This window comes from Temnothorax nylanderi, unplaced genomic scaffold (assembly GCF_030848795.1).
Source record: "Temnothorax nylanderi isolate EJ_2023f unplaced genomic scaffold, tnyl_v1.0 TNYL_tig0005_pilon, whole genome shotgun sequence".
NCBI lineage: Eukaryota > Metazoa > Arthropoda > Insecta > Hymenoptera > Formicidae > Temnothorax > Temnothorax nylanderi.
Genome location: NW_027249067.1, coordinates 1 through 18,978, shown reverse-complemented (window position 1 = coordinate 18,978; position 18,978 = coordinate 1). Strand labels below are relative to the sequence as shown.

Here is an 18,978-nt window from a genome sequence, read left to right as displayed (position 1 = left end):
ACAAGGTTCTGTAATTCCTTTCGCATTATATTCCGCTCAATTGCGGCTAATTGCACAGCCAAAAGAAGCATAGAATAAATCATTATAAAAAAAGACGTTTTCACTATATATTTAACTTAATCGATGCATTTATTCGCAATATGATTAAACAAAACGGTCAAAAGCTCAGCACCGAAATCCGCATGTTAACATACTGTATATGTATATTAGGTGTAACATGTGATGTTATCTAATCGACTTTTTCGAGTACCACTACTTGCAGAGTCACGATAACGCGCACTAGATGCGATGCAAGGAGATAAATCTTGCAAATACCGTTTCCACAATTCATCGTGACTCACGAACTTGCACGGGTACACTCTTCTCGCGCTGGAGCGTCCGCGCTTATAATTCGGCACGATCTAGACGGCGACGGATAGTTGAATTACCTCCAGTACACCGTCGATAGTATAAATTCGCACTTACAGACTGACGCGAGCTGATGCACGACGCAGTATATGGCAGATGCAATTAAATCGCAATTATACCGCCATCCGCGTTCAGGTATGTCACGTCCGTCGCTTGTACCAAAATCAAATTTCAGAAAAAAAAAACAAATTATGTAATTTTATCCTCAAATATGCCATGTGTTGAAAGAAGTTACTTCATCGCACTCCCATTTATCATCATCATCAGCGAAGAAACCGCCCACCGGTGTGGAATCGATCTCGCGATATTTTCTCCTTACCGAAACACCGCAAAAAATAAAACGATATCGATCGTATTGATAAACGTATCATTATCTCTGAAGTGTTACATCGTGCGTTGCAGATCGGACGTTATCAGCAAGTCTCTCAATTCCTGAACAATGGTTTACTTCGTTTATTTTACATCGAACGTGCGCGCGTTACATACGTGTGTGTGCATTCAATCATTCGTTCTCGCATTGAATAATCGTCATGAAAGTAATATTGACGTGTCTGTGTGACCGCTATACCTCTCCTACTTTATCTCCACTGCGCTGCCAGATGCATGAGATGTTCGGATTTAAGCGCTAAACTTTCTTTCTCGATTTATAAGTGACAATCGATGAAGTGAAAGATAAACAATCATCGAGTGGTCATCGAATTGAATTTATCGAGAAATTTCATTTGTTTAGTCGGAGATAAATTTTACGCCTTTAGATTTCAAAAAGATTTGAATGATCGGAACGTAACACTTATGTATTCAGCATGCTATATTGAGGTAATTGCCCATACTTTTTCCTTCTTTCAGTTATTTCTCAACTCTGATGACACAACATGGTTGTGCATTTGTACAAATATTAATTCGTTCTATAGCGTCTTTTCCCGGACGAACTTAGATTACTTGTATTATCTGTCACCTCTAGCATCATGAAAGATACGAGACTAATGTAATAACTTCTTAATAACATTTGAGTGTAAATCAGTTATTAAATCGTCGGTTGCAAAATATCGGAAATGAGATACTTGGTACTAACATATACAATACAAAGAAAATATCTGTGATACCAGAATACGGTATCAAATTAATATCAACGTAACAGTTAATATATGAACAAAGTTGAATAATTGAAACTATCAATATCAATATTACTAATAATCGACATGAATATTTTAAATGGTTTACAACTAAAGGAACGTTTCTTCGATACTTCGATACGATCTTCAGATGACATGCTAAGTTAAATACAAAATACATATTATTTAAATCAATATTTATTTAAGAATAATATTCATCAAATCTAATATAAACTCGTTTTGCTTAAGATAAATTTTGATTAAATTTCATCCAAATTTATAATTTCAACAAGACGAAGGTTTATAAAACAAAACAATCTTCTTCCTTTTCTTTCAGTAAAGAATATTCGTAATAACTAATCGACGACTGCTGGACAATGGAACTCTTCGAAATCCTGTGCGGCATCGCCGTCGTAATTCTCGCTCTTTATTATTTCCTCACATCAAGTTATGACTTTTGGAAGTCACGTGGCGTTCGTGGTCCACGACCAATACCGGGGCTGGGTAATTTTAAAGACGTTATGCTTACTAAAACATCCGTGGGCGATTATTTGACAGAAATGTATAACACCTATAAAGATGAACCAATGATTGGGATATTCGATAGAAAAACACCAGTTCTTGTTATACAAGATCTTGATTTAATTAAGGATGTCCTTATCAAAGATTTCCTCGTATTTGCTACTAGAGAAATACCCATTTCCGAAAAGGTGAGAATATTTTAAGCTATTATATTTAAATACACATATCCAAAGAAAATATAAACAAAACACACATGTCGCATCTGTTTTAAAAAGATACATATATACTTGTATAATTTTCGTATAATAAGACTTATTAAAAAATGCGAGATGTATATAGACTTCCAGAGACTTATGCAAGTTTCTGTAAGTTAGTAAAATTTGATTTTGAGTTAAATTTACTTGATTACAATACTTTCTTTGTCACAGGCCGATCCGCTGTCGCAAAATCTTGCCCTTTTGGAGCCGAAGAGGTGGCGACCGTTGAGAATGAGACTGTCGCCTGTTTTTACATCCGGTAAACTAAAGGAAATGTTCTCTTTAATATCAGAATGTGCTGACCACCTAGTCCAATACATGGAAAAAGTAGTGAGCGAAAATAAACCTGTCGAGTGCCGCGAGTTGACGGCCAAATATACGACTGACGTTATCGGTACCTGCGCCTTCGGCATCGAGATGAACGCTTTGTCGGACGAAGACAGTGAATTTCGCAAGATGGGAAGAGAAATATTTAAACCGTCTTGGAAAAATACATTACGATTCAGAATGAGACAAATGTTTCCGTGGCTTTACGAATTGTCCGCGTACGTCCTACCGCAAACAGAAGTCAGTAAATTTTTCACGCGTGTTATCGTGGAGACTATGGACTACAGAGAAACGAATAATATCACTAGACACGATTTCGTTGATGTGTTGCGCGAATTAAAGAAACATCCAGATAAATTAGGCGATATTGGTATGTATCTATATATCTATATATTTCTTTTATCTGTCATGGGACTATCTTTCACATAGCAATACCATACCAGTTTGGACACTAGTTTAAATTAATTTTAATAAAGTAAATCACAATAAAGTAAAGTTAACTTTTACTTTTATAACAACAATTTGTTCTTTATTGTTGAATTTTAACATAATATAACTTTGAAAGTAATAAATTTATTATGTGTGTGAATTGTTGAGTGATTATATAATCTAATAAAGAATTAAATGGTAATAAATAAATTACATTTTAGATTTGACAGATAGTTTAATAGCTGCCCAAGCGTTCGTATTTTTCGCTGCTGGCTTTGAAACTTCGTCGACAACTATTAGCAATGCGCTCTATGAGTTAGCATTAAATAAAAAAGTACAAGACAATTTACGTGAAGAAATTGACGAGGTCTATAAAAAACATGGTAGAGACTTAACATACGATAATATAAAAAAAATGGATTATTTAGATAAAGTTTTCAAAGGTATGTCGTTTGAAGAATAATATATGCTATATTTTTTTCAGCGATATTGTAATATTATATCATTGCCAATAAACTTCAATCTAATTGTAGTTTTTCAATATTTTCATAATTTAACACTATTCTCAATGCATATAGAAACATTACGAAAATATCCGCCAGCGACATTACTTAGGAGAGAATCTATGTCAAGTTATACTTTCGATGGTACTAAAGTTAGTATACCGAAAGGTCAAAAAGTATGGATTCCCATTTACGCGATTCATCGAGATCCGGATATTTATCCAAAGCCAGATGTCTTCGATCCAGAAAGATTTAATGAAGAAACTGTGCGAAGCAGGCACCCGATGGCTTATCTACCTTTTGGCGACGGACCAAGGAATTGCATTGGTATAGTGAAATAATTTGAAATATCCCTTTTCATTTCCTTCCACGCAGAAAAGTTTTTAATCGAAACATATTTTTAATTTGTTACATATTTTCCAAATGAAAGTACTTTTGGTCGAGAACTTTAATCAAATTTACATCATAATGGTTCTTTTATTTTCAGGAGCGCGTTTCGCTGTTTATCAGAGTAAAGTTGGACTTGTAAAGATACTACAAAATTATAAAGTTGAGACTTGCGAGAAAACTCCAATACCTTACGTAAACGATCCTAAAGCACGCATATTAGCGCCAAAAGGCGGACTACACTTGAAAATAACTAAAATTAATCGACCTTAATTTTTTCAAATTTTTCTCGAACTCTTCACAGAAAGCGTAATAAAAAGCGTGAAAAAATCTGTTAATTAGAATTAGAACAATGATAGAAGTCATTGTTTCCGCTGTAATAGTTATTAATTTTTTTAATGTTGTTGTGCATTTACATCTTATGTAAAATAGTTAATAATTAGATAATTGTAAGTTTATACTGTTACTTATCTTAATAATATATGTAATCTTTTAAAATTATCTTCTTTATTTCTTCAGATAAACGCCCACATAACACAAAACTAAATATAAGTATTTCAGAAACGTTTTAAATTTTCAAAAGTTTCTATATAACACTAAAACGTCATTGGTTATAGTCTAAAATACAAAACAAAGAAACATAAAATTTGAAATGTCTACACGATGTTTTTATGAGAAAGGTTTTCATAATATACATACAAATCAACTGAAATATATATAATAACAGAATATTTGCTAAAATCTTTATAATCCTCAAGCAAGTGCATTCAAAACTTGGTGAAAGGTGTAATACTTATTCTTGTAATTCTATTTATTATAAAAAATTATATACTTAGTAGTCTTATAATAAAATTACCCTTCTTACAAATATTTTGTCCTTGTCAAGAAAATGTTTTGCAAAATATCTCAGCTTATATAGAGACAGTTGCAGAATCTTTAGATGTTTGTGAAACCTTTCATAAACGTTTTGTAACAAAAACATTGGACATTTTCACATATCCAAGACGTATATAGATATGAGATATTTATATTGTAACGCTATGCTAAGGTCTCTGAAGCCGATATTCATAGGCTGTTCTTATTTCAAGACCGTCTTAAGTAATATCTTAAGATGCTAATACGGCTCTGTATTGCTTCATAACATCTTAAGATTGTACTTGAGACGGTCTTAAATTTAAGATCCGACACTACATACGTTTCGACCTTACTGGGTCTTCTTCAGATCATAAGAGAAAAATACATTTAAAAATAATAAATTTATTACATATGCTTTGTTAAATTATTAATTTTTCTAATAAAATTAAATTATTTATAATTTGAAAAAAATTACGTTTCAGATTACATTTGACAGATAGTTTAATAATTTCACAAGCATACAGGATATTTCATTGCTGGTTTTGAAACTTCGTCGTCGATATTAGCAATACGTTCGAGATCGAGTCTTTCATTACCCCAAAATTAATATCCGCGATTTCTTGTTCTCTCTCGCTTCTTTAACAAGGTCCTGTAATTCCTTTCGCATTATATTTCGGTCAATTGCGGCTAATTGTACAACCGAAAAAAGGATAGAATAAATCATCATAAGGAAAATGTTCTCACTATATATTTAACTTAATCGATGCATTTATTTGCAATATGATTAAACAAAACGGTCAAAAGCTCAGCACCGAAATCCGCATGTTAACATACATATGTATATTAGGTGTAACATGATGTTATCCAATCGACTTTTCCGAGTATCGCTACTTGCAGAGTCACGATAACACACACTAGATGCGAAGAAGGGAGATAAATCTTGCAGAAACCGTTTCCACAATTCATTGTGACTCACATACTCTCCTCGCGTTGGAGCGTCCGCGCTTATAATTTCGCACGATCTAGGCGGTTAGTTGAATTACCACCAGTTAAGGCCTCCGCACAATGAAAAATATAAGGAACAGATATTAGCGATTAGGACTAAAGAATCAAGAATAAAGTTGAATGCACGATGAAAAATACAGGCATCAGAAACAGAAAATAACACAGGTAATAAATTTTTAACTTATCGGAAGCCGTGTATTAATGCTACACCAGCTTTATTCCTGATTTCTTATATCTAATCACTAATATTTGTTCCTTATTCCTTATATTTTTCATTGTGCGGGGGTCTTTACACCGTCGCGTGCTAGTACAAGACTACAAGTTCGCGCTTGCGGACTGACGCGAGCTGATGTACAACGCAATATATGACTATGACGAATGCAATTAATCGCACCGCCATCCGCGTTCAGGTATGTCATGTCCGTCGCTTGTACCAACATCAAGTTTCAGGGAAAAAAAGAAGAAACAAATTCTGTAATTTCATCCTCGAATATGTGTTGAAAGAAATTACTTCATTGGACTCCCATTCATCATCATCATCAGCGAAGAAACCGCCCACCGGAGTCACTAGCGGAGAGGAATCGATCTCGCGATATTTTCTCCTTACCGAAACATTGCGAAAAATAAAACGATATCGATCGTATTGATAAACGTATCATTATCTCTGAAGTGTTACATCGTGCGTTGCAGATCGGACGTTATCAGCAAGTCTCTCAATTCCTGAACAATGGTTTACTTCCTTTATTTTACATCGAACGTGCGCGCGTTACAATATGTGTGTGTGCATTCAGTCATTCGTTCTCGCATTGAATAATCGTCATCAAAGTAACGTTGACGTGTCTGTGACCGCTATACCTCTCCTACTTTATCTCCACTGCGCTGTCAGATGCACGAGGTCGAGGTCGACGACGGGCTTGGATTTAAGCGCTAAACTTTCTTGCGAAAACGATGAACTTTCTTTATCGATTTATAAGTGACAATCGATGAAGTAAAAGATAAACAAACATCGAGTGGTCATCGAATTGAATTTATCGAGAAATTTCATTTGTTTTAGTCGGAGATAAATTCTACGCCTTTAAATTTCAAAAAGATTTGAATGATATCGGAACGTAACACTTATGTATTCAAGCATGCTATATTGAAGTATATATATATTTTAATTGCCTATACTTTTTCCTTCTTTCAGTTATTTCTCAATTCTGATGACGCAACGTGGTTGCGCATTTGTACAAATATTAATTCGTTCTAGCGTCTTTTCCCGGACAAACTTAGATTACCTGTATTATTTGTCACCCCTAGCATCATGAAAAATACGAGACTTATGTAATAACTTCTTAATAACATTTGAGTGTAAATCAGTTATTAAATCGTCGGTTGCAAAATATCGGAAATGAGATACTTGGTACTAATATATACAATACGAAGAAAATATCTGTGATACCAGAATACGGTATCAAATTAATATCAACGTAACAGTTAATATATGAACAAAGTTAAATAATTGAAACTATCAATATCAATATTACTAATAATCCACATAAATATTTTAAATGGTTTACAACTAAAGGAACGTTTCTTCGATACTTCGATACGATCTTCAGATGACATGCTAAGTTAAATACAAAATACATATTATTTAAATCAATATTTATTTAAAAATAATATTCATCAAATCCAATATAAACTCATGTTTTGTTTAAGATAAATTTTGATTAAATTTCATCCAAATTTATAATTTCAACAAGACGAAGGTTTATATAACAAAACGATCTCCTTCCTTTTCTTTCAGTAAAGAATATTCGTAATAACTAATCGACGACTGCTGGACAATGGAACCCTTCGAAATCCTGTGCGGCATCGCCATCGTAATTCTCGCTCTTTATTATTTCCTCACGTCAAGTTATGACTTTTGGAAGTCACGTGGCGTTCGTGGTCCACGACCGATACCGTGGCTGGGTAATTTTAAAGACGTTATGCTTAATAAAACATACACTGAGAAAAAAAATTTGTTGAAAAACGGAAAATGTGTTTCATCTAACTAAAATATTTAGTCCGATACGTTCAACTAAACATTAGTTGAATTAACTAATTCTTGATTAAAAAATGTTGATGGTTGACATGAATGAACTATACCTTTTTTAGTGCAACTTAATTATTGTTGAATCAATCATTGGATCAACAACTATACAAATTTAGTCCGTATAACCAATTTTTTTTCTCAGTGTACGTGGGCGATTATTTGGCAGAAATGTATAACACCTACAAAGATGAACCAATGATTGGGATATTCGATAGAAAAACTCCAGTTCTTGTTATACAAGATCTAGATTTAATTAAGGATGTCCTTATCAAAGATTTCTCCGTATTTGCTAACAGAGGAATGCCCACTTCCGAAAAGGTGAGAATATTTTAAGCTATTATATTTAAATACATATATCCAAAGAAAATATAAACAAAACACACATGTCGCATCTGTTTTAAAAAGATTCATATATACTTGTATCATTTTCGTATAATAATACTTATTAAAAAATGCGAGATGTAGACTCCAAGAGACTTATGCAAGTTTCTGTAAGTTAGTAGAATTTAATTTTGAGTTAAATTTACTTGATTACAAAACTTTCTTTGTCACAGGCCGATCCGTTGTCGCAAAATCTTTTCCATTTGGAGCCGAAGAGATGGCGACCGTTGAGAATGAATCTGTCACCTGTTTTTACATCCGGTAAACTAAAGGAGATGTTCTCTTTAATATCAGAATGTGCTGACCACCTTGTCCAATACATAGAAAAAGTAGTGAGCGAAAATAAACCTGTCGAGTGCCGCGAGTTGACGGCCAAATATACGACCGACGTTATCGGCAGCTGCGCCTTCGGCATCGAGATGAACGCTTTGTCGGACGAAGACAGTGAATTTCGCAAGATGGGAAGAAAAGTATTCAATCCGACTGGTATAATACGAATGAGAATGAGACAAATGTTTCCGTGGCTTTACAAATTGTTCGCATCATACGTCCTACCGCAAACAGAAACCACCAAATTCTTCACACGCGTTATCGTGGAGACCATGGACTACAGGGAAACGAATAATATTACTAGAAATGATTTCATTGATATTTTGCGCGAATTAAAGAAACATCCAGATAAATTGGGCGATATTGGTATGTATGTTTATATATTATACTTTTATCCGCCATAGGACTATATTTTACATGGAAAAATCATACGAGTTTTCATGTGTCTAAAAGTACATTTATAAATCATATTAAAATAAAGTTGACTTTTACTTTCATAGCGACTTCTTTATTACAGCCGTAGTACGGCCGACAATAATTGCCGGTTGAACATAATATAACTTTGAAAATAATAAAATTATATACATATATAAATTGTTAAGTGATTACCCAGTAAACAAAAGGATAGCAGTGTATGTCGACAGATTGATAACAGATTAGATCAAAACATGTCAGCAGACTGACATTAACTGCGTCCCTTATGTTCTGTTAGTAAAGTCTGCTAACATAATCAGAACGCAGATTGGCAACAGAAACCGCGCGGACAGAGCCTACTGACAGGCAATGTAAACAGATTCTGTCATATTTCTGGTAACAGTTTGACAACATCGTCTGATAAAGCAGCTTCTGTATGAAAATTGTTGTCCTTCAGACATGAAAATTTACTGCAAGCTCTGCTTAGAATCTGTCTGCGCAGGTTTAGCTATCTGGGTTAGCTAATTTCAAACAACATTAAATTAATATATTGATATATTAATAAAAAGATGATATTTTAGATTTGACAGATAGTTTAATAGCTGCTCAAGCGTTCGTATTTTTCGCTGCTGGCTTTGAAACTTCGTCGGCGACTATTAGCAATGTGCTCTACGAGTTAGCATTAAATCAGAAAATACAAGATAATCTGCGTGAAGAAATTGATGAGATGTATGCAAAACATGGTAGAGACTTAACATACGATAATATAAAAAAAATGGATTATTTAGATAAAGTTTTCAAAGGTATGTCGTTTGAAGAATAATATATGCTATATTTTTTTTCAGCGATATTGTAATATGATATCATTGCCAGTAAACTTCAATCTAATTGTAGTTTTTCAATATTTTCATAATTTAACACTATTCTTAATGCATATAGAAACATTACGAAAATATCCGCCGGGGCCAATGCTTATGAGAGAGTCCACATCGAGTTATACTTTCGATGGTACTAAAGTTAATATACCGAAAGGTCAAAAGGTATGGATTCCCATTTACGCGATTCATCGAGATCCGGATATTTATCCAAAGCCAGATGTCTTCGATCCAGAAAGATTTAATGAAGAAACTGTGCGAAGCAGGCACCCGATGGCTTATCTACCTTTTGGCGACGGGCCAAGGAATTGCATTGGTATAGTGAAATAATTTGAAATATCCCTTTTCATTTCCTTCCACGCAGAAAAGTTTTTAATCGAAACATATTTTTAATTTGTTACATATTTTCCAAATGAAAGTACTTTTGATCGAAAACTTTAATCAAATTTACATCATAATCGTTCTTTTATTTTCAGGAGCGCGTTTCGCTGTTTATCAGAGTAAAGTTGGACTTGTAAAGATACTACGAAACTACAAAGTCGAGACTTGCGAGAAAACTCCAATACCCTACGTAAACGATCCTAAAGCACTCATATTAACGCCAAAAGGCGGACTACACTTGAAAATAATTAAAATTAATCGACCTTAATTTTTTCAAGTTTTTCTCCAACTCTCCATCGAAAGCGTAATAAAAAATGAAGAAAATCTGTCAATTAGAATGATAGGAGTCATTCTGTAATATATAGTTATTAATTTTTTTAATGTTGTGCATTTACGTCTTATGTAAAATAGTTAATAACTAGATAATTGTAAGTTTATCTTTTAAAATTGTCTTCTTTATTTCTTCAGACAAATGCCCACATAACACAAAACTAAATATAAGTATTTCAGAAACGTTTCAAATTTTCAAAAAAGTTTCTAGATAACACTAAAACATCATTGGTATTATATAGTCTAAAATACAAAACAGAGAAACGTAAAATTTGAAATGTCTACACGATGTTTTATGAGAAAGGTTTTCATAATACATACAAAATCAACTGAAATATATAATGAAAGAATATTTGCTAAAATCTTTATAATCCTCAAGCAAGTGCATTCAAAACTTGGTGCAAGGTGTAATACTCATTCTTGTAATTCTATTTATTATATAAAATTATATACTTAGTGGTCTTACAATAAAATTACCCTTCTTAAAAATATTTTGTCCTTGTCAAGAAAATGTTTTGCAAAATATCTCAGCTTACATAGAGACAGTTGCAAAATCGAAAACTTTTTCGAAAACGAATTTTCCTCATTGGACCATCGGCTGCGTTCCGACATCCGACTACGACATACGACTGATTGTAGAACCGGCCTAAGGTCTCTGAGCCGGTATTCATAGCCTGTTCTTATTTCAAGATCGTCTTAAGTAATATCTTAAGATGCTAATACGGCTCTGTATTGCTTCATAAGATGCTCATCTTAAGACGGTCTTAAATTTAAGATCCGACTGTATACGTTTCGACTATATACTCACTTGGTCTTCTTCAGAGGATAATAAGAGAAAAATACATTTAAAAATAATAAATTTATTACATATGTATTATAAATTCATTAATCTTTTAAATAGAAAGTTAAGTTATTTATAGTTTTGAAGAAATGACGTTTCAGATTAAATTTGACAGGTATAGTTTAATAACTTCACAAGCATTTAGATATCTTATTGCTGGCTTTGAAACTTGTCGTCGATATTAGCAATGCTTCGAGAGTTTTTCGTTACCGCAAAATTAATATCCGCGGCGATTCCTTGTTCTCTCTCGCTTCTTGAACAAGGTCCTGTGATTCCTTTATATTTCGCTCAATTGCGGCTAATTGTACAGCCGAAAGGAGCACAGAATAGATCATCTTAAAGGAAAATGTTTTCGCTATATATTTAACTTAATCGATGCATTTATTCGCAATATGATTAAACAAAACGGTCAAAAGCTCAGCACCGAAATCTGCATGTTAACATACATATGTATATTAAGTAAGTGTAACATGATGTTATCTAATCGACTTTTTCTAGTATCGCTACTTGCAGAGTCACGATAATTAAGGCACACTAGATGCGTCGGAGGGAGATAAATCTTGCAGATACCGTTTCCACAATTCATCGTGAGTCATCACATACTTGTCCACATACTCTCCTACTCTAGGGCGCTGGCGCTTATAATTCCACACGATCTAGACGGCGACGGTTGGTTGAATCTCCAGTTACAACGTTGCGTGCTACACATTCACTTACGAGCCGACGCGAGCTGGTACACAGCGCAATATATCTCCCGGAGATGCAATTACGTCGCACCGCCATCCGCGTTCAGGTATGTCACGTTCGTTGCTTGTACCAACGTCGAATTTCAGAAAGAAAAAAAAAGAAACATTCTGTAATTTCATCATCGAATATGTGTTGAAAGAAATCACTTCATCGCATGTTTATTTATCATCATCATCATCATCAGCGAAGAAACCACCGGAATCGCTACGAAGCGGAGAGGAATCGATCTCGCGACTTTTTCGACGCAATATTTTCTATTTTCCGAAACGTTATTGCGCGATGGATGAAACGATATTGATACCGATGCTATTGACAGTATTATTTATTTTATCTCGGAAGTATTACATCATATACGTTACATAAGTCAAGCGTTATCAACGAGCCTCTCAATCCCTGAACAATGGTTTACTTTGCATCGTGCGTACGTTACATGTGCTGCATTCAGTCATTCGTTCATGTATTGAATAATGTCGTCATCAAAGTAACATTGACGGGTCTGTGACTGCTATACCTCTCATACTTTATCCCCACTGCCGCTACTAGATGTACCATGCACCGCTCGAGGTCGAGGACGGGCTTGGATTGTAAAACGATAGAACGATCTCTCGTTTCACGTTTATTCGTTTTTTTTTCTACTCCAGTATCGTGGAAAATATTAAGTGACAAGCGAGCGAAATGTAAATAATCGCCACGTAACAGATTGCGTGGTCATCAAATTAAATTTATAAAAAAATCTTATTTGTCCGGCGATAAATTCTTCGCCTTAGATTTCAAGACGATTTGCATGTATTAAAGCGCGCTATATTGAGAAGTAATTGTGCGTATTATGTACCAACTTTTTTCCTCATTCAGTAATTTTTCTAATTTTGATGACGCAACGTTGGTTGTGCATTTGTGCAAGTATTAATTCGTTCTAAAGTTTTTTTTCCAGACGAACGTCTTCAGATTACCTTATTATATTTCGCATTAGCGTCATAAAAGATAAGACTGACAATGAGAGATGTAATACTTCTTAATAATTAATATTTAAGTACAAGTCAGTTATTTAGTCGTTAGTTGCAAAATATCAAAAATGAGATACTTTGACTAACATATAATACGAAGGAAACGATATCTGTGATACCAGAGTGATAAGACTGATAAGGTATCAATTTGGAACAGTCAATGTATCAACGAATTTAGATTATTGAAACTGTCAATATCAATATTGCATAATACATTTGAATATTTAAAGTATTTTATAAATTAAAAAAAACGCTTCTTCTCCAGGTATCTCCAGAAGGCACGCTAAATTAAAGTTTTCTCTAATTCAATATTAATTTAAGAATAATAGTCATCAAATGTAATTTAAACTCATGACTTGTTAAAGATGCATTCTGATAGTATTTCATTGAACTTTATAATTTCAACACTATAGGACGTTTATGTAACCAAATGTTTTTTTTTTCTTTCAGTAAAGATCATTCGTGATAACTGATCGACGATTGTTGAACAATGGAACCCTTCGAAATTCTGTGCGGCATCGCCGCCGTAATTATCGCTCTTTATTATTACCTCACGTCAACTTTCGACTTTTGGAAGTCACGTGACGTTCGTGGTCCGCAACCGACACCAGGATTCGGCAATTTTAAAGACATTATGTTTAATAATTTATCTATAGGCGATTATACGACAAAATTATATAACGAGTATAAAGATGAACCAATGATTGGGATATTCGCTAGAACAACTCCAATTCTTATTGTAAAAAATCCAGATTTAATTAAGGATATCCTTATCAAAGATTTCTCCACATTTGCTAACAGAGGACTACCCACTTTCAAAAAGGTGAGAATATTTTAAGCTATTATATTTAAGTATATCCAGAAAATATATAAATACATACACGGCGCATGATTTTGAAAGATTCACATAATATTACACTTCTATAATTTTCGCATGACAAAAAGTTATTAAAAATATGAGATGTATCTCCAAGAGCTTTATACAAGTCTTTGTAAGTTAGTAGTTCTTAATTTTAAATTTACTCGATTACAATTCTATATCTTTGTCACAGGCCGATCCGCTGTCGCAACATCTTTTCGCTTTGGAGCCGAAGAGATGGCGACCGTTGAGAACGAGACTGTCGCCTGTTTTTACATCCGGTAGACTGAAGGAGATGTTCTCCTTAATATCCGAATGCGCTGACCACCTCGTCCAATACATGGAAAAAGTAGCGAGCAGAGATGAACCTGTAGAATGCCGCGAGTTGACGGCCAAATATACGACCGACGTTATCGGCAGCTGCGCCTTCGGCATCGAGATGAACGCTTTGTCGGACGAAGACAGTGAATTTCGCAAGATGGGAAGACAAATATTTAATCCGTCTTGGAGAAATACATTACGATTCAGAATGAGACAAATGTTTCCGTGGCTTTACGAGTTGTCCGCGTACGTCCTACCGCAAACAGAAGTCACCAAATTCTTCACGCGCGTTATCGTGGAGACTATGGACTACAGAGAAACGAATAATATCACTAGACACGATTTCGTTGATATGTTGCGCGAATTAAAGAAAAATCCAGATAAATTGGGCGATATTGGTATGTATCTATATATTTATATATATTACTTTTATCTGTCATAGGACTATCTTTCACATAGAAATTCCATACCAGTTTGCACACTAGTTTAAAATAATTTTATGAATCACAATAAAGTAAAGTTAACTTTTACTTTTATAACAACAATTTGTTCTTTATTGCCGAATTTTGACATAATATAACTTTGAAAATAATGAATTTATTATGTGTGTGAGTTGGTTGAGTGATTATATAATCTAATAAAGAATTAAATGGTAATAAATAAATTACATTTTAGATTTGACAGATAGTTTAATAGCTGCCCAAGCGTTCGTATTTTTCGCTGCTGGCTTTGAAACTTCGTCAACAACTATTAGCAATGCGCTCTATGAGTTAGCATTAAATAAAAAAGTACAGGACAATTTACGTGAAGAAATTGACGAGATGTATGCGAAACATGGCAAAGATTTAATGTACGATGATATTAAAAAAATGGATTATTTAGATAAAGTTTTCAAAGGTATGTCGTTTGAAGAATAATATTCAGCGATAATCTAATAATCTAATATGATCCCACGGCTAGTAAACTTTAATCTAATTGTAGTTTTTCAATATTTCCATAATTTGACACTATTCTTAATGCATGCAGAAACATTACGAAAATATCCACCAGTGACAGTTCTTATGAGAGAATCCATGTCGAGTTATACTTTCGATGGTACTAAAGTTAGTATACCGAAAAATCAAAGAATATGGATTCCTGCATACGCGATTCAGCGAGATCCGGATATTTATCCAAAGCCAGATGTCTTCGATCCAGAAAGATTTAATGAGGATGCTGTGCAGAGCAGGCACCCAATGTTTTATCTACCTTTCGGCGACGGGCCAAGAAATTGCATTGGTATAGTGAAATGATTTAAAATCACTTTTTATTTCTTTTTGCGCAAAAAAATATTTTCCAATTGGAAAATATTTTTATTACATATTTTCCAACTGAAAAGTATTTTTGATCGAAAACTTTAATCTGATCAATATCATTATTGTTTTCTTACTTTCAGGAGCTCGCTTCGCCGTTTATCAGAGTAAAGTTGGACTTGTAAAGATATTACGAAACTACAAAGTCGAAACTTGCGAGAAAACTACAATACCCTACGTAAACAATCCTCGAGCATTCCTATTAGCGCCAAAAGGCGGACTACATTTAAAAATAATTAAAATTAATCGACCTTAATTTTTTAAGTTTTTCCCGAACTCTCCATAGAAAACGTAATAAAAAGTGAAGAAAATCAATTAGAACAATGATGTCAATGATAGGAGTTATTGTTTCTGCTGTAATAGTTATTAATTTTTTTAATGTTGTTGTTTAATGTAAAATAGTTAATAATTAGATAGTTTAATTGTAAGTTTATACTGTTACATAGATATCTTAATAATATATATGTATAATATTTTAAAATTGTTTTCTTTATTTCTTGAGATAAACGCCCACACAACACAAAACTCAATATAAATGTTAACATTGTACCGAAAACATTGTACAGAAAAAAAATTCTGATTCAGTAAAGTGTAATCATTGTGGAATAATTGTTTCGAAAAGTTATAGAATGCAAGAACTAAAGATCACTTATGCGATATACATAACGTAACAGTAAGGTAAATGTACCAATGTCGGGACACTTAAGACCTATGTCTGGACACCTTTATCATTTTAGTTTTTATATAAATATATAACGCGAATTAAAATCAAAGATAAAAATACGATACAAGAAAGATATTTTTAGCTTTGATTCTTTAATTTTTATTCGCGTTATAATTTATTTAAGAACTAAAATGATAAAGATGTCCAGACATAGGTACGTGTCCAGGCATTGGTACGTCTTACTAGACAAACATCCAAAACGTGGTGTCATCCTAGAAAATTACAAAGTATTAAAATGCATAGCAACATGCAATTATTGCAAAACAATAATAAGTTTTAAGTATGGTGTGTTCGTTCTGATAAATCATTCAGAAATAAATCACCTTGATAAATGTAATTGTATTGATACGAATATAAAAAGAAGAGCAGAAATATGGGACAAGTACGACGTAAGAGGTAGAGATGCGACGTGCAAAACATGTAAGACGGTTATAAAACATAACAGTAGGATAACACCTTTACGGAGCCTGCCACTTGCGAGTTTGTGAGTAAGTATTTATCCAAAAACGTATAAAATATTGATGAATATAAAGTAGGTATAGTAATGAAATAATAAATAAGTAAAGATCTAAATAGTCCAGTTTTTATCACGGCACATATATGTATTAATAAATAATTATATGCAAATTTGACTGAAACAGCGATTGTCCGTGTGTGTTTATACTGTTTATGGATTATGGTAGAATTCCTCGAAACAATACAAAATCATATTTCGTGTATATTTTCGAATAATTTAATTAAATCGATAAATTAAACGAAAAACCGTTTTGGAAAATACATATACTCTAAATTATAAAGCGTGAGGAGAACGACAGCTGAGAGCTGATACCATGAGAAATAAATTGGAAATATTTACGACAAATTAAGTACGTGAACGAGCGAATTACGTGCTTGTTCTTTAACGAAAAACGGAATTGTATTCACGGACGCACATTTGATACGCATTTTGAAGCAAGCTCGCTCCCTCGTTCACGATCGTTATTCGCGATCGCGACAAGCAAAGTGAGAACGCCAAACGCGCGATCGTTCTCTTCAATCACTTTAATTGATTATTAATTCCCGCGCTCAACGAGAATTTCAAGCTATTCATTGAATCATCTTCCCGCGTGATTCACTTATTCGGAGTAAGAATCGAAACGGAGCGCGGAGGCAGGAGACGCGAATTCCGAGGTTATGATCGTTCCACTGCGACACGCGGGACGCGAGACAATGATTCTATTAAGATTCGGGTGTATCGCGCTTTGAGAAACACTTATCTCTCATGTACAATTCACTCACCGATCACGGCACACTGCAGCTGAGACGGCCGCCAAATCACAGCCGGGAGGGTGATACGTACGACGTCCAGCACGGCGTTCGGCGTTCATTTCGCCCGGCGACGGCATCCCACTCGTTTCAGTCGACACAAAAAGCAACGAAATATTCGACGTATGTTCACTTTGCAACACTCCGTAATCGGATTTCGTTTCATTCGCGAGAAAGGAATTACACGAGCGACGTCTTGCACCGATCGTTGGATCGTTGAACGGTTGAACGTGTCATCACACTCACGACGCTCGACGCTTGCGCGCGGCCGCGCGGGCCGCGCGCCGCTGCCGCTGCACAGTCGGGCGAGAGGTCGAACGCGATTGGCTCGCGAGTCGAGCCCCCAGATCCGGCCAATCACGTTCGGCCGCTCCGAGCCGGCCGGCGGCGCGGCGGCCGCGGCGTACCAGGCGGCATACCAGGCGCTATACTGTTGAACTTGAGAGCAGCGTACGATTAAGTCACCGCGCGGCCGATTGTTTCTGTCGGTGAGCGGCCTTGCTACTTGTTTCCGTCGACGCTCGGAGCACCGTTACGTGCGGAAGTTATTCGGCTATCGCTCCCGATGGATTTTGCACAAGTGGGAAGTGTTTGTGGTGCTCCGGCGCGCGCCCGTCGCCCGTCGCGGCGTCGCCCCGGTCGCCCGTCGCCGTGCTCGCGCAATGCTGTGTTTTCGGAACGCGCTCGTTTCTGCGAGTGGCACTCCTGCACTCCTCGTTTCGCGGGCCGCGGAAATGATCGACTACGCGAGTATTCGCCGTACGCGCCGTTCAACAATTTGGCGAGTGTATCAAGTGTTTGCCGGAATCAACGTGCCGAATCGCTCGCTGCTCGAGACGGAGACGTCGAGGCGAAGGTACGTACGGTAATTGTGAACGATATATTTGCTTTCGTTGTGATATTCGCGGGTGATAATCGCGGCGCTCGTCCCGCCATGTTTGGACTCTTGTTTTAGCATTCATTTATTTCGCGTCGTGCTTCGTGCTTTGAAAGCTGTGCCGGAATTGTCGTGTCGACCGTCGTGTGATTTATCTCCGATTCTCTCTTAAGGAAAAAGAGGGAGTGAAGCTGAGTGGATGTTGTCGTATCGAGTGATTCGAGCAACGCCGTGATACATTGCCCCTCGCGAATGCTTCGTAATCTCGTATATCTCGCGTCGCGTAAGTTAGCGGCCGGCAGTTACGGATTCTTCGTCGTGACTCGTGCAAATTAATAATGCAGTTTTACTT

At 35.3% G+C, this 18,978-nt stretch overlaps 3 protein-coding genes across 5 annotated transcripts; all 3 read left to right on the top strand.

Moving 5' to 3' along the window:
• The first annotated feature begins 315 nt into the window (after positions 1–315).
• Positions 316–4,446, top strand: LOC139775333 (probable cytochrome P450 6a13). Of its 2 annotated transcripts, none has more exons than XM_071711265.1 (6): positions 316–543; positions 1,858–2,230; positions 2,471–2,996; positions 3,277–3,498; positions 3,634–3,885; positions 4,046–4,446. In XM_071711265.1, the coding sequence occupies exons 2-6, from the start codon at positions 1,898–1,900 to the stop codon at positions 4,216–4,218; spliced, it is 1,506 nt and encodes a 501-aa protein (XP_071567366.1). In that variant the 5' UTR covers positions 316–543; positions 1,858–1,897; the 3' UTR covers positions 4,219–4,446. The 2 variants fall into 2 exon arrangements, with proteins under 2 accessions (XP_071567366.1, XP_071567371.1); XM_071711270.1 differs by lacking the exon at positions 316–543 and adding an exon at positions 811–1,224.
• A 1,338-nt stretch (positions 4,447–5,784) lies between these two features.
• LOC139775370 (probable cytochrome P450 6a14) lies at positions 5,785–11,052 on the top strand. 2 transcript variants are annotated; one of them, XM_071711308.1, is made up of 8 exons: positions 5,785–5,970; positions 6,114–6,215; positions 7,595–7,761; positions 8,028–8,203; positions 8,440–8,962; positions 9,592–9,813; positions 9,950–10,201; positions 10,362–11,052. In XM_071711308.1, exons 3-8 carry the CDS (start codon positions 7,635–7,637, stop codon positions 10,532–10,534), a joined length of 1,473 nt encoding a protein of 490 aa, XP_071567409.1. In that variant the 5' UTR covers positions 5,785–5,970; positions 6,114–6,215; positions 7,595–7,634; the 3' UTR covers positions 10,535–11,052. The 2 variants fall into 2 exon arrangements, with proteins under 2 accessions (XP_071567409.1, XP_071567413.1); XM_071711312.1 differs by lacking the exon at positions 5,785–5,970 and having other exon boundaries at positions 6,056–6,215.
• A 1,016-nt stretch (positions 11,053–12,068) lies between these two features.
• LOC139775326 (probable cytochrome P450 6a14) lies at positions 12,069–16,201 on the top strand. The gene is made up of 6 exons (XM_071711253.1): positions 12,069–12,230; positions 13,639–14,011; positions 14,241–14,766; positions 15,044–15,265; positions 15,395–15,646; positions 15,804–16,201. The coding sequence occupies exons 2-6, from the start codon at positions 13,679–13,681 to the stop codon at positions 15,974–15,976; spliced, it is 1,506 nt and encodes a 501-aa protein (XP_071567354.1). The 5' UTR covers positions 12,069–12,230; positions 13,639–13,678; the 3' UTR covers positions 15,977–16,201.
• Positions 16,202–18,978: the final 2,777 nt, after the last annotated feature.